General features: G+C 40.5%; 1 protein-coding gene across 1 annotated transcript in view; it reads left to right on the forward strand.

Moving 5' to 3' along the window:
* The window catches only part of RBM19 (RNA binding motif protein 19), a 45,834-nt gene that overhangs the window by 15,544 nt on the left and 12,104 nt on the right, over positions 1–18,186 (forward strand). The window contains exons 11-21 of the mRNA XM_018560609.1: positions 929–1,059; positions 3,081–3,199; positions 4,021–4,117; positions 4,218–4,328; positions 4,860–5,060; positions 6,495–6,609; positions 10,138–10,271; positions 10,423–10,483; positions 11,493–11,572; positions 12,510–12,565; positions 16,265–16,381. Coding sequence (XP_018416111.1) covers positions 929–1,059; positions 3,081–3,199; positions 4,021–4,117; positions 4,218–4,328; positions 4,860–5,060; positions 6,495–6,609; positions 10,138–10,271; positions 10,423–10,483; positions 11,493–11,572; positions 12,510–12,565; positions 16,265–16,381 — 1,222 coding nt within the window. The remainder of the gene's footprint in view (positions 1–928; positions 1,060–3,080; positions 3,200–4,020; positions 4,118–4,217; positions 4,329–4,859; positions 5,061–6,494; positions 6,610–10,137; positions 10,272–10,422; positions 10,484–11,492; positions 11,573–12,509; positions 12,566–16,264; positions 16,382–18,186) is intronic.

Raw genomic sequence — 18,186 nt, forward strand, 5'->3', positions numbered from 1 at the left:
ATTTGAGATGGACATGCTAAGAATTTTTTGCCAATGGCAGCAACATTATTACTATGCTGATGAACAAGCCATGCTCTGTTGTTCCCAAACAACCTCCGTTAAAGCGAGATTTAATATTCCTGCATCTGATCCCATTAGGATCCTGGATGAATTTAAATGTTCTATGGCAAAGCTTTACTCTATACTCACCCACGCATCCTCTGACATGTCTACTCAGGTCCTTCAGACTCTTAAGGAACTGAAAACCCACAAGTGTTCCATCCACGATGGCTTTCTACCATATTTTATAAGACATTGGCAGATGTTGTAACCCATACCTTACTAAACTATATACCCAACTAAAGCAAGATAACCACTTCCACATGCTAAAAGCTAATAATGTCATGCTTCCAAAACCTGGCAAGAACACCAATTTGGGTCTTTTTAATCTCATATACAGATTATCGTCTGTCTGTGCATAGCAAAAGAGCAAATGAACTGTCTGTGCATAGCAAAAGAGCAAATGAACATATTCACCTTTTGTCATTGTCATTATTATTATTTAGATGACATCTTTAGTTTTCATAATTTTTTTTTTTATCAGCAAAGTTTAAACTAAAGATTTAGTGTGTAATTATGGCATAATTAAAGCCAATTTGCTTTTATAGTAGATAAAGTAGGGAAGGGTAAAACCCTTCAGTTTATTTGTCCATTTCCCATTCAAGAGATTTCTCCTCGATTTGTCATGGAGACCCAACAGGAAGTGAGAGTAAATCCCTTTGCAGGATCTTTGGCCATCTTGAAAAAAAACTATTGGCTTTAGATGCATTTATTTCAAGTAAAGTTAAAAAAAAAGTGTACAATATTGCAGGAATCTTAATCTACCACGTCAACTATGTAATGTCAACTATGTTTGTCAACTAATATGGCTTCTTTTGTTTTCTCCTAGGACAAATCTCTGAGATCCATTTTCCCATTGACAAGCTAACAAAGAAACCAAAAGGCTTTGCCTTTGTTACGTTTCTTATCACAGAACATGCTGTAAAAGCCTACGCAGAAGTTGATGGACAGATATTTCAGGTGGGTCAAATAATGTTTAAAAAAAAGTCAAAACTTGGTGAGACATATTTTATACTATGTAGTGTTAAAAGGTCTGATTTTTTTAAGTCTAGGAGTATTATTGTGAATGCTGAATCTGTAATTTCCTGGCTGGCTTATGCCACTGTTATGACACCAATGAGCAATGCCTAGAGAAAGATTGAGTTGCAGGGTGCGCAACAGTTGTTATAGGAAAAAACTAGGGCTGCAGCTAACGATTATTTTCATAATCGATTAGTTGGCCGATTATTAAGTTCGATTAATCGGTTAAAACCCCAATAATTTACAGTACAGGGTCACCTTGACCCATGCCTGGCGCCTGGAATTGTGGAGCCCTTTTATTACTCATTTATAATTTTCTGCTGCAGACTGTACTGTTTGTAGGCAGTTGTCACCACATAATATGTCATTATATAATAGCTCCTTGTTTTTGTTATCAAGTGAAAAAACCTGCAGTTTGATATATTTTTTTTTTTTAATGGCTAAATAGATTTAATATGACACGTTTGTATATCTTTTGCAGTACTTTGTGTAAGAAAAGGCCGAGACTAGTTAGAAAAATAGTTTCTTTTTATTTATTGTTGAAATATTACATATGAAGATCTTAGTGATAGCTGGAGTTAGATAGGAGTACAAGCTTGATCATTATTTCCTAAATAGGTTTAAGAGCATCCGGGAGAACTTCCTAGATGATATTGAAGAGGAATTATAGCTTTTTTTTCTTCCTTTGTAATGTTAATAGGTAGAGGATGATTTCTGTACGTTTGATAAATGTGTGCGCTGACTATTAAATATATCTGTTTTAATTTCTAGATGGCTGCAATCTGTAGAGTAATGTCTGCAGAGCATTGTTGCAGCTGTGAACTACTCACAATCACCTGTGGATGCTTTTAGTTCTGAGACCATGCTGTCGCCTGCACCAACAGGTCTCAGAGTAGTGATCGGGAACCAACAAGTATGGTTCCTGACCATGTAAGCACCAAAACAGCAAATCTTGGTAATCATTGGAAGTTTGTTTACAAATGTACTTCTCCAGTCTGCTGATGTCCCTGTATCTCTCTTTCTGTACCTCAGTAGATTGAGTCTCCTTCATACATATTTAGTCTGAACAGACATCTCAAGAGCTAGCCATGAGGCACTAGCATACTGGAAAGGTTTCCCATTAGGCTCATTCTGACCTATTATACTATTAGGTTTAGAGGATCTTATAGTAAAATATTCACTGCATATGAATCTTTCTGGTGCATGTTTTTTAAAGTGAAGCAAATGATTAACCACCTGTGAATGTTTAGTGAATGCCACATTCACTGGTTTATAAATATTGTCATGTTAGCTGACGGTGCTGGTAAATTTGGGCTGGCGATCTAGGCTTTAATAACCTCCTCTGGTCATGGAGGGGTTGCTAAAAAAACCCACTACTGTGTATCTATGTTGTGGTTAAAGGAGAACCTATGAGGCGAGTGAAAATCACTCAGTCTCATAGTTCGAGCCGACGTGTGACAATGAAACTGTCACACGTCAGCTCAATAGATCGGGAAGTGAGCGAACACAATCCGTCGCTCGCTCACTTCTCAATCCTGTGCCTGCAGAGAGCCGTGACTGTCACTCACGGCTCCCTGCAGGGATTCACCCACTCCCCTGTTCGATCCTCCAGCGCTGACTGGCAGAACGGACGGGGGAGGGAGCGGGTACAGCTGGCTCTACCTCTAGATAGGCAGAGCCAGCTGTCACTCACGCAGCTGGGTGGATCCAGACAGTATCGCGGTATACTGAGCTTTGGGTGACTGGAGGACGCTAGTTTGTGTTCTCCCGTGACCCTTAGGAGAACTATGGGGAACATCACTGACCCCATAGTTCTCCTTTTAACAGTGCACAATTGTGTTTGTTCCCATTTCTATCAGTATGTGCATTCTTAAAACCAGTGTTGCTTTTTTTATGTTGAGATGATTTAGGCTCTTTCCCAACAGTTCTTTCAGACTCTTAACCATAGCTTTGCTCCCCAGGGCCGGATGTTGCACATTCTTCCATCTACAGTAAAAAAAGAAGAGGAAGCTGAAGGGTCTACAGAATCCTCAGGATACAAGAAACAAAAGGCTCAGAAGGAAAAAGCCAATAGCTCCAGGTACTTTCTGTAACCCAGGAGGGCTAGAAACATTGGATTGTGGTTAAATTGCAAGCATTGTTGATGTCTTCATCATGATGTCTTCATGTATTCATAATACCATAGTTAAAGTTACTGTACGTATAAGAGCCTAAAATATGCTTGGCAAAACAGAATGTAGAGACTGGGGAAGCCCTGATGATCAGGGCCGTTTGTGTTGCCAGAAGGTGTACAATTTTCGCATCACCTTAAAATACTACACGGTCAGACCTCTCTGGTCAGAAATCGTCTGAAAATTGTTTTGTTTACAATAATTTGTCATGTTTGTCTAAAGAGGATACCTTCGCCACACTGCATAGCCAGGCAAGTGACACCACTATTTCCTGTTTTCAATATTGCAGCTTTCATTTTTTTTGGCCATTTATTAAGCATTGATTCAATTGGGTGTTGATGTTGAATCCTTGTGCTTGAAAAAAGAAATGGCAGTATCAATGAGCAGTGTGGTGAAGTGCAAATCACAAGAGTAGGGCTGCAGCTAACGATTAATTTCATAATCGATTAGTTGGCCGATTATTAAGTTCGGTTAATCGGATATAAAAAAAAGGCTCCAGTGATGGACTACTAGTTTCTATTGCGATTGTAGTCCATCACAGGAGCAAGCTTGGCACGGTGTAAGAGCGACTGAATACAACTTTAGGATAATTTTTTCACACATAAAATTTGTTCTCATTGTTTTTTATGAGCATGTGCAGCATATTTTACACTAGTGTTTATGCTTGTTGCCTACAGTCCCATCTGCACAATTGCAAGCTTTGCTAAGTTATATGTGCATCTCATTTCAGTTCCCACAACTGGAATACGCTGTTCATGGGCACCAGCTCAGTGGCCGAGGTGATCGCTCAGAAGTACAATACTAGCAAAAGCAAAGTGTTGGACCATGTAAGTGCTGCCCAGGTTTCTTCCATGACAAGTATAAAATATATGTGCTTTGTATTTTTTTTTCCACCTACATGTTTATCTATTCTCCCTTTTCCTGCAGGAGGGAAAGGGAAGTGTAGCTGTAAGAGTTGCTTTGGGAGAGACCCAGTTAGTACAAGACGTTCGTCAGTTCCTGATTGAAAATGGAGTCAGTCTGGATTCTTTTGGCCAGGTAACTTTGTTATTTAAAAAAAAAATTGTAGTTTGCCTGCTTATTTAAATTACAGTAATGCTAATGATAATTTTCCCCTTTGTTTTTTATGTTCAATTCCTTTATACCTGTATATTTTCTCTGATGGCTTTTTTAGCAGTATTTGACAATAATATGAATTAATCTATTCCTCATTGTAATGTTTAACCGGACACTTTTGATAATGTTAAACTATAAATTGGTTGTTGAGAGCATGATGACTTGTATATCTCAGTCACATTTGTTCCTAACTGCTCCAGGAAAATGATGGATACTCTATACTGCTTCTTCTATAAAATGTAGCTGTTTAAGAACTGATGAGTTCTTTCTGCACCTCTCCAGCACTATGTTGTGACTGACACTTTTAGTATCATTTGAATACGTTGAAAAAGACCAGCAATTTTAGATTATTGGGGGAGGGGGTTGTTCTTCGTCACAGAGGTAAATCTGTCAGATTTTAGGTTTGTAAGTCCTTTCAGTATCTGACAGTGTGCTCTATTATCTTTTCATTAGGCTTCTGGATCACGCAGTAAAACTGTGATCTTAGTGAAAAATCTCCCAGCTGGTACCCAGGTTTCAGAACTACAGGAAGTGTTTGGGCGGTTTGGAGACCTAGGAAGGGTGTTGCTGCCAGAAGGTGGCATAACTGCCATTATGGAATTCACTGAACCAACTGAAGCCAAGCAAGCCTTCCATAAATTGGCATATACAAAGGTAAGCCTCATGCATTTCAATTACTGATGTTTGGACTCAAACTGATTGTTCTGATTCCATACTTCATTTTATTGCACTACCTGTAAAATATACCCATCATATGGGCATTATTATAGAACCATTGTACTGCGAATCTAGCAAAATAGATATGAAAATGTATAAAGTATAGTTAACAGCCATAACAAATTCTTATTTTTTCTGTGGATCAATTGATTTGAACGGTTTTCTATTTGCATTTGGTAAATAGCTTGACTGTTGTCAAGCAGTTATAGAGAGATTGAAGTTGAGGGGCTTGCATGGTGTGGGTGCACTGAAAGTGATGCATTTGTAGGGGGCCATAGTATGGGGGCAGGATAAAAAATTGAGGCATCATAGTATGAAGAAAAAAATAGGTTAAATGAAGGATGTGATTTTTAAAATGCAGAGATGTGGCTGTGGCAGAGGAGATCAGCAGGTGGAAGTTGTGGTGGGGGACGGAAAGGGACTCAGCAGTGGACTTGTGGTTGTGCACCTCTTTCTACTTTTGGGAGAGGGAAGCATGACTCCAGGGAGACTGCTGCAAAAATTAGCACTCTGTGGAATCCATAGATGGAGAGCGAGGAGTACCCACATCCTAACAATTCTAGACCTATCCCAAGCAAAGCTAATTGTAAAGGTGTACAGTATATGTGTTTCTGCACAGGTTAGCATGACAGTACCCCTCGTAAAATGCATCAGCAGCTTCCGACAGTCTTTTTTTTCTTTTTTATTAAATTTGTCTTTGGTGAGCAATCAAAATACCCCCCTCTCTGCCATGCTACTTTGCTTATAGCCTTTTAGTAGTTCACCCAAGCAGGTCCATGCCCACCCTATGTATACTATCAGTTTAAACATATTGACCAGCCCCTCCCATCTGCACATGCTGGGAGAGCAAAGCCACATTGCTGGTTCCTAAAGTTTTGATCCTTAATTTTGGGAGGATTTGTCTAGGCCTTGCTCCGTAGAAATAACCTAAAACACATATGAAAACAGCATCAGAGACCTTGGAGTTGGAAGAGCTAATATCCTTGAGTGCAGATAACATGCTAACATCTGGCAGAGCTAGCTGACTGCCTTGAAGCAGTGGAATATCATTTGAAACTTTAGGATTTCCATGAAAATTGGTCCACTGATTACTGTGTATAGACTGTGTAAAAAATGTGATCCAACCCTCTAAAATCTATTTAATTTATGTGAGAGTTATACAAAAATGTATTATTAAAATGTTTAGAAACACATACTATGTCATGAAAATCGCAGCAGCCAGGTTGTATGAGTGGACATGTTTTTTTCATATTTTGTTCAATTCCTTTTTTATTTCTTGGATATTTTATTTACTTTTTTTATGCGATATTTATTATTTTGTTAAATTGTGCACATTGCATGCTAACTTTAGCTTTTTCTGTTCAATTACAGTTTCAACATGTACCTCTGTACCTGGAATGGGCTCCCATGGATGTGTTCAACACCCCACCTGCAGGGAAGAAAGCTGAACTGGTAAATGAGGACAAGACAGCAGAGGGAGATAAAGGTGAGAAGACAGAAGATAAATGTGCCCGCTGTGTTCTCCTTACAGCACTGAAATTGAGGATGTAAAGCTGCATTTTTACTCTGCCTTTTGACATCTGCCAGACTCTTTAAATCCGTTTCAATCGCTTCCATCACCACCTTTTTCAAACAAACAAACAAAAAAAGCTGCTAGTAGTAAAAAGCCTTTGATACCTGCTATACGTGCCAACCCCTGCATTACTACTGTGTCCTGTAGTGACATAGGTGTTGGTGAATAGAACCAAAGAATGGAAAGTGAACCAGATATCATAAAAGTGTTGATTGCAGAAGGTCCTTCAGCAGCTGTTTTTAAACCTTCCTTTTCCATGCAGTTTTTTTTTATTTAGGGTGGGGACAGAGTTGCTTTTAATATTGTAATATGTCTGGAAGTTTTTTTACTTTTGGGTTATACGACTACAAGAGGATTGGACATCTCTCCCCAGGATAACCGTTTTTGCTTGTGTCCTAGGAGGATGGACGTCTCTTCTGAAGCACTGCTGTGAAAAAGACCAACTTATTTTGCTAGCATATTATTTACCTCTTCTATTTTTTTCAACTCAATCAAAACTGTACATTGCCTCTTTTTAGGAGTTTACACAGTGCTTTACACAGTGCATCTGTCCCTCCCCCAAGGAGCTTACAATCTAAGGTCCCTTTCTCACATGCATACATATGAGACAGGAGCCAATTTACCTACCAGCATGTCTTTGGATAGTGGGAGGAAACCAAAGTAGCTGGAGGAAATCCACGCAAGTGCAGGGAGAACATGCAAACAGGTAGATAGTGACCTGGCCGGGATTGGAACCAGTGACCCCAGTTCTACAAGGCAGAAGCGCTAACCGCAGAGTGCATTTCAGGTCCAAAGCTGTTGGCATTGCCTCGGCGCTTGCTCACTTGGTGAGTAGGCCGATTTGGGCTGAGCACTGGGTGCTACTTCAATTACTTAGGTCACTGGATGCCTTTCCCATTCCCTTTGGTTTTGCCACAAAGGGAGTTAACACTGGGTGAAGTGTCTTGCACATCTATACAGCGTCAAGGAAGCATCTTCCCACTGCTGCTCCTGCTTTAAAAGAGACTGTGGAGCTCCAACTTTCGTTGTGTTCTTGCTCCCGGCCTACAGTAACCTTGGTCAGCTCTGGCCATCCTTTCCTCCACCTGCTACACGGTGTCTGGGTTTTGTGAGTACCTGAGGCCTGCCCTCATTTTTTATTTATTTATTACAGGTATTTATATAGTGCTGACAATTTACGCAGCGCTTTACATATTTGCACATTCACATCAGTCCCTGCCCTCAAGGAGCTTACAGTCCAAGGTCCCTATCTCACATCCATACATACAGGAACAATTTAAAGAGGAGCCAATTAACCTTCCAGCATGTCTTTGGTGTGTGGGAGGAAACCAGATTGCCCAGAGAAAACCCATGCAAGCACAGGGAGAACATGCAAACTCCTTGCAGATAGTGTCCTGACCGGGAAGTGATAACCACAACGCCACTCTGCTGCCCGTCACCACGCGGTTGCAATATGTCATACTCTAGACACAGGGGGAGCAGTCCTGTTGTACCGGTGTCCCAGGTTCACATTCTACTAACTGACTGCACTTCTGCAGCATGAATTCATGTTTTCCTCTGCTCTTGGAGTCAGCTCTCTTTGGTTCTATTGGAAGTGGCTGGACCCTCTCAGCTGAGGTTTTTATCATGGTTATGCAAGACTTTATGATTCAAATCAGTTATTTACTGGCTCTGTTTGCAGAGCCCTCAAGTGCGTTCCTGCAATCTCCTGCAGATTCTATATTTGATGTTCCCGCAGCCCTAGCAGTTTCTGAGCCATCAGCTGCAGATACTCTGTTCTGTGTTGCTCTAGTTCATTACTGATGAGCCCAGGCTGATGTAGTACACCGACCGAGTAAGACTCCTGGCAGATGTTGACTCCTGGATAGTCCGCATCTTCTGTCCCAAGGACCAATTTGCCATCCTGCTTCAAGGTCGCTGGCTTTGATGCCGTGTCTGTTTGATGCACAGGTTCTGTAGAAAGTGGAGCATCTCTGAGTCTGACTCCTGTGATGCTAGGAAGTTTACTTCTTGCAAGGTCTGTTGTTGGACATGGGAGCATACTTCGCTTGGTGTGAGCCTTGGGGCTTCCACACCAGGCATTTGTCTGTAGGACAATTTCTCTCCTGCAGCTTGGTCTGCACCAGTGTTTGGCTCTTAGCATTATCAAGGGTCAGGGTGCTACCCTTTCGGGTTCTGTTTTTGAGACCTTTGGCTTCTCACTGTTTATTTAAGACTTTTGCACAAAAAGTCTATAGCTCCCCTCCCCGTCTTTTCCCCTGTGACTTTGTGGGATCTAAGGCCAGTGTCTGAACTGGTGGCCTTATAATGCAAGGAACCCTTCCTGGTTTTGCTAAGGGACAAGGCTGTTTTTAGGCCCAGGACTTCCTTCTTGCATAAGGTAGTTTCTGCCTTCCACTTCAACTAGGATATTGTTCTTCTGTCCCTCTGTCCAGCTCACCAAAAGGAAATGTCCCCTCCATTGTCTGGATTTGCTTCGTGTTATGCTAGTTCACTTCTCAGCCACTGTTTTTTTTTCAGGAAGGCTGATTCCCATTTTGGAATGCGCCAGATTCTCGTTCCATCTTTAAGTGGCTCAGACAGACCATTATTCAAGCATATGGTCTCAAGGATCGGGTTCCACTCTTTCCTATCAAGGTCCACTCTACCTGATCTATGATTGCTTCTTGGGCTTTTTGATAGGCAACTGAGGGGTGTTGCCCACCCCTCAGTTGGACAGCTTTTGGATTTCTCAAAGGTTAAAGACTTCTTATGTTCCTCAGTGAATGAAAAAGAAAACAGGATTTTTGTACTTGCCGTAAAATTATTTTTTTGGATTACATTGAGGAACACAGGTCCCACTCCTGTGTTTTTTATGATCATACTCTTGGTACTGTTTTGCTGCAAAAACTGAGGCATGCTTATAGTGGGAATGGTTATTTTGGGCTCGCCTGCAGTTTATTTGCCAGCGTCCAGTCCCCTTGTAGGCAGCAGGATAACCCAAAGGTAAAACACTTCCTGTGTCCCTCAATAGGTTCTAAGAAAATGATTTTATGGTTAATACAAGAGTCCTGTTTATATCAGAACTAGGGCTGCAACAACTAATCGACATAATCGATTATAATCGATTATTGAAAAAGTTGTCAACTTTTTCAATAATCGATTAATCGGCTTCCGATCAGTTGGCCCTGTTCACAGCTCCACAATTGCACACCACACTATCTTTTTTTTCTTTTTTACTTCCACCGCTCCAAGCTTGCTCCTGTGATGGACTACAACCTCAATACAAACTAGTAGTCCCATCACTGGAGCCATTTTTTAAACTTTATTTTAATTGTTTAACCGATTAATCGAACTTAATAATCGGCTAACTAATCGATTTTGAAAATAATCGTTAGCTGCAGCTCTAATCAGAACATTTACATACAGACCCTTAATATACAGTTTTTGTTTTTTTCATAGGTGACATTTCCACAGGACGTGAAGAAGCTCAGACTGACATAAAAAGTGAATCTGAGGAGGAAGAAACACTTCCTGGATGTACATTATTTATTAAAAACCTAAATTTTACAACCAGTGAAGAAACACTTAGGGAGGTAAGAAATGTGTCTGTCCCAGTTTTTGCTTGATAACATTTTCAAGGCATGATCCTTTTTTAGAACATGTTAGACACTCCTTTTAAAATGAATGGACAACAATATTTCTCTTATTAGCAGGTCATCATAACCTTGTACTTTTTTCCCTTAGGTATTTTTGAAAATTGGGCCTGTGAAATCTTGTAGCATTTCAAAAAAGAAAGACAAACAAGGTGAGACCTTTGCCAGTCTGGGTAAATGAGTACATTTGGTTATATGGGGATTGTTACCGGATTTTTGGTAGTCTGACTAAATGAGTCTTTGTAATGTTACCCAGACTTTTGGTAATCTGCGTGAATGAATCTGTAGGATTACATTTGGTAATTTGGGTTGATGGGTCTTGGGGATGTTACCTGGTAGCCTGGGTGGGTGAATTAATCTTTTGACTGCTACCTGAGTTTTTGATTGTCTGGTTGATCTATGTCCGTGAAATGTCACCTGCGTTTTTGGTCATTTGAGTGAATGAATCTGTGGAATGTTACCCAGGCTTTTGGCTATCTGGGTGAATATCTGGGGCGTCTGTTGGATGTTAGCAAGCCTATTTAGTGTGGTTAAATAGGAATGTTACCTTGACCTTTGGTAATCTAGCCTAATAGGTCTGTGGAATGTTAGCTGGACCTTTGCTAGTCTGGGCATATAGTTCTGTGGGCTGTTACCTGGTCCTTTTTGTAATCTGGGTAAATTAGTCCATGTAATGTTACTCAGACATTGGACATTCTGGGAAATGTCCAAACATTCCCCAGAATGTTACTCGGACCTTTGGTAGTCTGGATGAAGTCTGTGTGATGTTACCTGGATTTTTGGTAAACTAAATGAATGAGTCTGTGGGGATGTTACCTGAATTTACTGACTTTAAGAAGAAGTAATTTCTAGAATATTTTTTACAAAGTGCAACTAAAAAGCCTTTTAACACAATGACAGACTATTTAGATATTCATCTTGTCCCATGTTTGGCGATACTTACATCTTGAACATGCTGAATGTGTCGGCCTTCTGTTCTCTGAGGTTATTATTCCACTGTTTTTGCTGTAACGTAGTTGAGTATATTAGAATCTGTTCAGTTAATGTTGTATTAAAAAGTCAGTTTTTTTATTTTCTCCCTCTATTTTGACATTTTAACACAAGTGTTATTTTATTTTTTTAAATACCCTTTGTCATATTAAGGTGTTCCCTTTCTTACAGGTAATCTCCTATCTATGGGCTTTGGTTTTGTGGAATATAAGAAGCCCGAACAAGCACAAAAAGCTCTCCGACAGTTGCAAGTATGTTTTTTTCATGTTCTTCTAAGTGAGCTTCTATAGTGTAAAACCAAAACGCACTTTAAAGTGTGTTTTTTTTTTTTTTTAAATTATTTTAGGTTTTCACTTTTTTTTATAATTTTTTTTTTTACTTAAATTGATTGCTGCCATGAGGATGCTAAAAATCCCCCTTTGTGATGGCATTAGGCAGGTGACAGGTACCCTTTATGGAGACATCAGGGGTCTATTAGACTCCTGTTGTCTGCCCTGCACAGTTCCTGAGATGATGAGCTCCTAACACAGCAGCCAGCTGTGTGATTTACAAATGCAAACCCAACTCAGAGAGGAGCTTATGTGGTGAAAGTTTGAGGCTCACTAATTAATGCCACTGATTGATCACATGAACAATAAGAGCGCCTCAGTGACCAGTAAGTTTACCCGTTTCAGATAGGATGGTGATGAGCTTGAGGGCTTATCCCTGAATTGATATTAAAGTCAAAGCTATTTTTAGCGATTGAAATAATGCTTATAATGGATGCTTTTGCTAGATGTTTGAAAGTTTCAGTTCCCTGCAGAATCAGTCCCCTGACCACTTTCAAGGCATGCCAACTTTCAAGGATTCCAGTGTGCTTATTTCAGCTCTCAACCAAACTTTCAAGCCCTCAAATGGCTGGTGTCATAGCTGATCACATGCATCATGGTAACTGCAATCCAAAGATAGGCTAAGATGGCACCTTTGTTGGCTGTAAGGAATAGGAGGTTGTAGTTCTACTTTAGAGATTGAAAAGAAGCTGATTGGTTGTGACACATGTCTGCTCCAGTTTTTTTAGTGAATTCCCCTCGTTGTGTTTGAATTGCGAAATTATGGGAGCGGTTTGGTGCAGTATATGTGCATTGTTGGCACTTACAGTAAATCTTTATGGTGAAACCCATAACTATGTGCGTGTTTCTTTTTCAACAGCATTGCACAGTAGATGGACATCAGTTGGAAGTCAAACTGTCTGAACGGGCAACTCAGTAAGTCTGCATAAAATGTACTGCACAAGTAACCTGCTCAGTCTGTACATATGGTGTGAAAGTAATGTACTCTGGCTTTGCAATGCTGTATATGCATTTCCAGAGGCTTTCTGAAGATCAAAGATGTCAGAAATTATATCAGCCTGTGTGTGTGCTGTGAGATATACAGATGTGGACAGATTTGTTCATACCCTTACAGCAAATTGAAGCAATACTTAATTTCTCCTGAAAAGTGATGAAATTAAAAGCAATTGCTGCACACCAAAGGCCTGCAGGTATACCAAGGGGCAATTGCTTTTAATTTCACTTGAATTGCTTTACTCCATAGTAAAGCAAAGAGAGTGTGAAAATAGATAAATTATTGATTTTGCTACTTAAGATATTCTGAGATGGCCTGGACAGATTTCTTGGTACCCCTAAAAAAGATAAATAATTGGATCATAGGGATATTTAAAACTAATTGTTTTGTGTAGTTAGTATAACATATGGGTTCATTCTTGTAATCAGTGAGTCAGCCTATTTAAATGGAGAAAAGTAGTCACTCTGGTGTTTGGTATCATGGTGTGTACCAACTTGATATACCTGTGACAACAGTTGCAAATATTAAGATGCTTAAGATCCATGGGAGTGTAGCCAACATGACGTGTCCACAAGAGGAAAATCGACCCCAGATTCAGTAGATAGATGGTGTGAATAATAGTTAAAGATCAAGGAAAACTTCCAGTGATCCAAGCTAAACTTTCAGGGTCTTGACATCAGTGTCCAATAGCACTGCTTGCTGGTTTTTGAACGGCAGTGGGTTTAAAGGAAAAAGATGTAGGAGGGCTCCACGGTTTATAGAAAAACATAAAAAAGCTAGACTGGTATTTTCTGACATGGTAAATTGACATTCCGTAATGCTTCTGGAAGAATGTCCTTTGAGACAAACCTGGAGCTTTTTAGAAAGTCTCATCAGCTCTATGTTCACAGATGAAATAATTAAGCTTCCAAAGAAAACCATATCTACTCTAAGGCTTTGTTATGTTTTGGTGCTGCCTTGCTGTGTCTGGCACAGGGTGCCCTGAATCTATACAGGGCACAACGAAATCTCACGGCTGTCAGAGAATTCTGGGGCAATACATACTGCCCAATGTCACAAAGCTCTGTCTCAGAGGCAGGTCGTGGGTTCTCCAACAGAATAATGACCCAAACCACACAGCAAAAGTACCCAAGAATGAGTATGAACAGGTGTAGGCAAACTCAGAACTCCATCTGTTGTAGAAGTACAAGTCCCATGATGCAAGACTGACAGCCACAGGCATGACTCTCAAAGGCATGGTGGGATTTGCAGTTTCACTACAGCTGGAGTTTCTAGATTGCCTACCCCTGGCTAAGAACAAAACGTTGGAGTGTTCTGAAGTAAGCTCTTTGCGCCTTGATCTGATTCCTATCGAACATCTATGGGAAGAGCTGAATCCTGCGATCTGGAGAAGGCATCCTTTATGCCAGAGACAACTGAAGCAGTTTGCTCAAGAAGAGTGGACCAAACTACATTTCGTCAGGTTCTGGAGTCTCATTGAGAGGTGCAGAGATCACTTGTTTGCATTAATTGCCTCTAAATGTTGTTTAGCAAAATACTGGGTTAAGGATTCCATCATTTTTATTCATGCCATTTTCATTTGTTTTATTATTTAAAATATTTAGTCAAATCCAAAATGACTTTAGAGAAAATTGTAGGTTGTGTTCATAAAGGGGTGCCAACAAATATATTCACAGTTGTATAAGGTCACAGTTTTGACTGACCGCCAGGAAATACATAAAACTAGTCTTTATAAAAAGGATAATGTAACATAGCACACTAACTGATGCCCCATACATTGCTAAAAACAAAAGTAGTTGCTAACCAAGCCACTTTGACATTTATGGTTACAGATTTTCATTCTAAAGCAGGGGTGGCAAACACAAGGCCCGCGGGCCGAATCCGGCCCGCCGGACCTTGTAATGTGGCCCGCACAGCAGCCAAGGCCGGTTCGCTATGCCGACTCTGTGCAGAGCAGTGTCTTCTGTGTGGTAGCGAGCAGAGCCGGCACTACCACACAGTAGACACTAGAGGGCGCTGGTGGGGGAGGCCAGAGAAACACCTCCTCCCCAGCCCTCTCTACTCTGTGCTCTTTCCGGAGCTTGTTTGGTGCTGTTCCTGCAGCCTGCACTCCCCCGCTACCGGCCGAGATATTAACATATGAATGGGCCGCGATAATTTGCATATCAATAAGCCGCGGCCCATTCATATGTAAATATCGCGGCTCATTCATATGCAAATCGCCGCCCCTCCCCCGCTGGTAAAGAAGAGAAGGGAAGAGAACACTGCAAGAACAAGGTATGTGTATGGTCAGGGATTTACTCTCCCTGCCGCCCCAAGGCCAGATTCCACAATTAGGCTGCATTCACACCTTTATTTTAGGTGCAATTAGGGATTTCTGTGTCAGGAACTTGCGTTTTCCTGCAACAGAAATCCCTAAATTGGCGTTTTACAAATGGCAGCTGTCACCTAAGTTAATGATCAGGTGACAGAAGTTGCATGTAAAGATACGTGATATGTTTACATTTCGCTAGGAATCAATCACTCTCCCTGGACGCATGTAATCATATCACGTATCATTACATGCGGTGTGCATGCGTTTACATGGAGCTGCTGTCACCTGATCATTAACTTGACTAGGTGACAGCTGTCACTTGAAAACGCCAGATTAGGGATTTCTGTTGCAGTCTGAGCAGTCTCCAATAAAGTTTCTTGTGGATGTTTTCAAGGCTAGTTATTACTTAAATTATTAAAACCAGTAGCAACTGAATGCAGAGGCAATTTATGATAATAAAGAGTAGATGCATAGTCCTATACAACCAGCCCTTTGAGGGTAACCATACTGCTGATGCGGCCCCCGATGAATTTGAGTTTGCCACCCCTGTTATAAAGTGAACAGTGCTTTTATAATAGTTCCGTAGGTTGAAATTTCCATGTAGTTCAATCTTAATACCGAAATAATACCGAAATAAATTAAAAACCTGCATCCTCCAGCAGTTATTTCCAGCAGTTTCATTGTTGTAATGTTTTGGCAGACGAGATTTCGATGCATCCCTAATGGCGGTATTTCTTAATAAATTTGTTGCACATATATTGTATGTACAGTATATTCATTCTCTCCCCCCATACACAATATAGACACATTTTTTTCCCCTTAACTTAAACTAGAATTTCACTTTTCATTTCTTCCCCGCCATTTAGTCTCCTTGACTTTTTATCACAGAAGTCTATTACAAGTGTAGATGTGGCCTATTTAACCACATGTAAGGCCTTTAAATATCGCAGGTGCTATGCTGGAATGAGAGCTGCAGGTCACAGTTGGTGAACTCCATTATTTCTTATTGAAGGTCTTGCTAGTCTGAGATGCCAGTTATTTTTTTGCCATTTTTAATTCTTGGAATTAAAAGATTTAACACAACTACATTAAGCTGAATGTTTTTTTGCCCTTCTTTTTTTATTTACTCAATATTTAATAGGGGAAATTTACAACCTTTCAATCGTTGATAAATAGATCTTTACTGAGAGTAAAAAGTACATAAATCAGTTACTATAAATTGTTGAAGTATAATGTAGAAGTAATCATTTGTTTTTAGCATTAGAGGATACATGTAACATTAAAATAAATATTTTATTAATTGCAGAGCAAAGGTGTCGACTGAACGTAAAAAACAGACAAGCAAAAAACAGAAGACCTCAAAGATTCTGGTTCGAAATGTTCCCTTCCAGGCTACTGTTAAGGAAATCCGAGAGCTGTTCAGGTTAGTAAGTCTTTTCCGCTGTCTTGCTTTAAATTAAAATGTTCACCAGGGGGAGCTGTGGTATTGTGCTTTCTTGAATGTGCTTTGGAATTCTGCTTCAAGCAAGTGTATGTTGGGAGATTCCTACATTAGTATGCTGTGTGTAATGTTACAACATCTTGTCATCTTTTTACCACCTGATTGTGAATATCTGTGTATTGTGTTGTGCAGTGTGTGTAGTGTTGTGCCCAATGGAACTGAGTGACCTTGTGTCTTTTTTTTTTTCTTCACGGCACTGTTTGGCAACACTGCAGTGTTCACGCTTGACTATCTTTTGTTGTTCTGTACGTCCTTGGTATGCACCGAAGACACATTGTGTGGACTAAACACTATTTTTAAAGATCTCGAGAGGGATAGCATATTTTGAGGTGTTGAGGGGGCTCTGAAAGGAGTTGGCTGCAAGATTTAATGTCTGGGGCAGTAAAGGCTTTTCTTGTAAGAAAAACATTCCTGTGAGGATTTAATGCATCCCACATTCGTTCTGTTATTTTTCTGTAACAGGATTATTGCCTGTAGCATGAACTATTGGTAGAGGAGGGAGTGAGACCTGGGGAGAGCAGGGCAAAGAAAAATATTTCATATATTCTACTGAAAACTGCTTTATTATGGGGAATTGCAGTGGTTAAAGGACCAGTAAATCTAAAAATGTGAGGTTTTTTTTATATAATAAACCTGTTCATTATATCTTATCATACATAGGGATATTTTAAAGAGAGAGAGAGAGAGAGAGAGAGAGCTGTTTTCACGGGTGTTTACATTTCTCTGCATGCTTAACATCTGGTTCATTCATCCCACAGTTTTTAAGTAGTACCTGTGCTAAATCTTTGGTAAGCTTCACTGAGCACTCGTGTGTAAATGGCTGTACAGCTTACTGTGCTGTTTCAGCTTAGGGCATCTGGGAGTGCTAGCAATGCATATTAGGCGCCCCATTTTGACACCCATGCCTACAGGGCCTAATGCCTTGTGTGAACTAATGCCCAAAGGGAGCACTTGGCATTTTAAGAAGAATATTTACCAGATGTCTCAGGTAGATATGCTTATGGTGAAATATTTTTTGAGTTTGTGCAATGCCTGGGACAGGACCAAGCACTGGGTGATTACTGTTGTCAATGCTTACTGTTTTAATGAGGGTGCTGCATGTGATCCCTCACTGTGTCAGTCTTTACACGCCCTAAAACAGTAGTGGCGAAGCTTGGCACTCCAGCTGTTCCAAAACTACAAATCCCAACATGCATCTGCCTCTGGGAGTTATGTCTGTGGCTGTCAGAGCCTTGCAATGCCTCATGGGACTTGTAGTTCCAAAACAGCTGGAGTGCCAAGGTTCGCCACCACTGCCCTAAAAGATGCTGTAGGGAATCTTCTTTAAAGCAAACCTTGCACTCCATGTAAGGTCTGTTTTATATAGTGTGGACCCCACCTTCATCCTAAAAAAGAATAACACCTGTGGGGAGGGGGGAAGGACAAGTTAGTTTAATATACTTGCCTTACCCTCAGCCTCCGTACTGCAGGGGGTGATGTCACCATGCTTCCGACGAGATCCCAGGAAATGCCAAATATGACACTATAATACAGAGCAGTAGCATCTTCTAGCAAGATTCAAGCTACTCAGCATTTCCTGGAAGGTGACGTCACCCACACCTAGGTGCCACAGGCAGAAGCCGGCGTAAGGTAAATTAATTGCCTATCTTTTGTTTCCACCAAAGAGATTTTTTCATTTTTTTTGCAGTGTTCGGAGATGGGGCCCACACTAAGGCCTCATTCACAAA

This window comes from Nanorana parkeri, unplaced genomic scaffold (assembly GCF_000935625.1).
Source record: "Nanorana parkeri isolate BGI_ZX_2015 unplaced genomic scaffold, ASM93562v1 scaffold18, whole genome shotgun sequence".
Taxonomy (NCBI): domain Eukaryota; kingdom Metazoa; phylum Chordata; class Amphibia; order Anura; family Dicroglossidae; genus Nanorana; species Nanorana parkeri.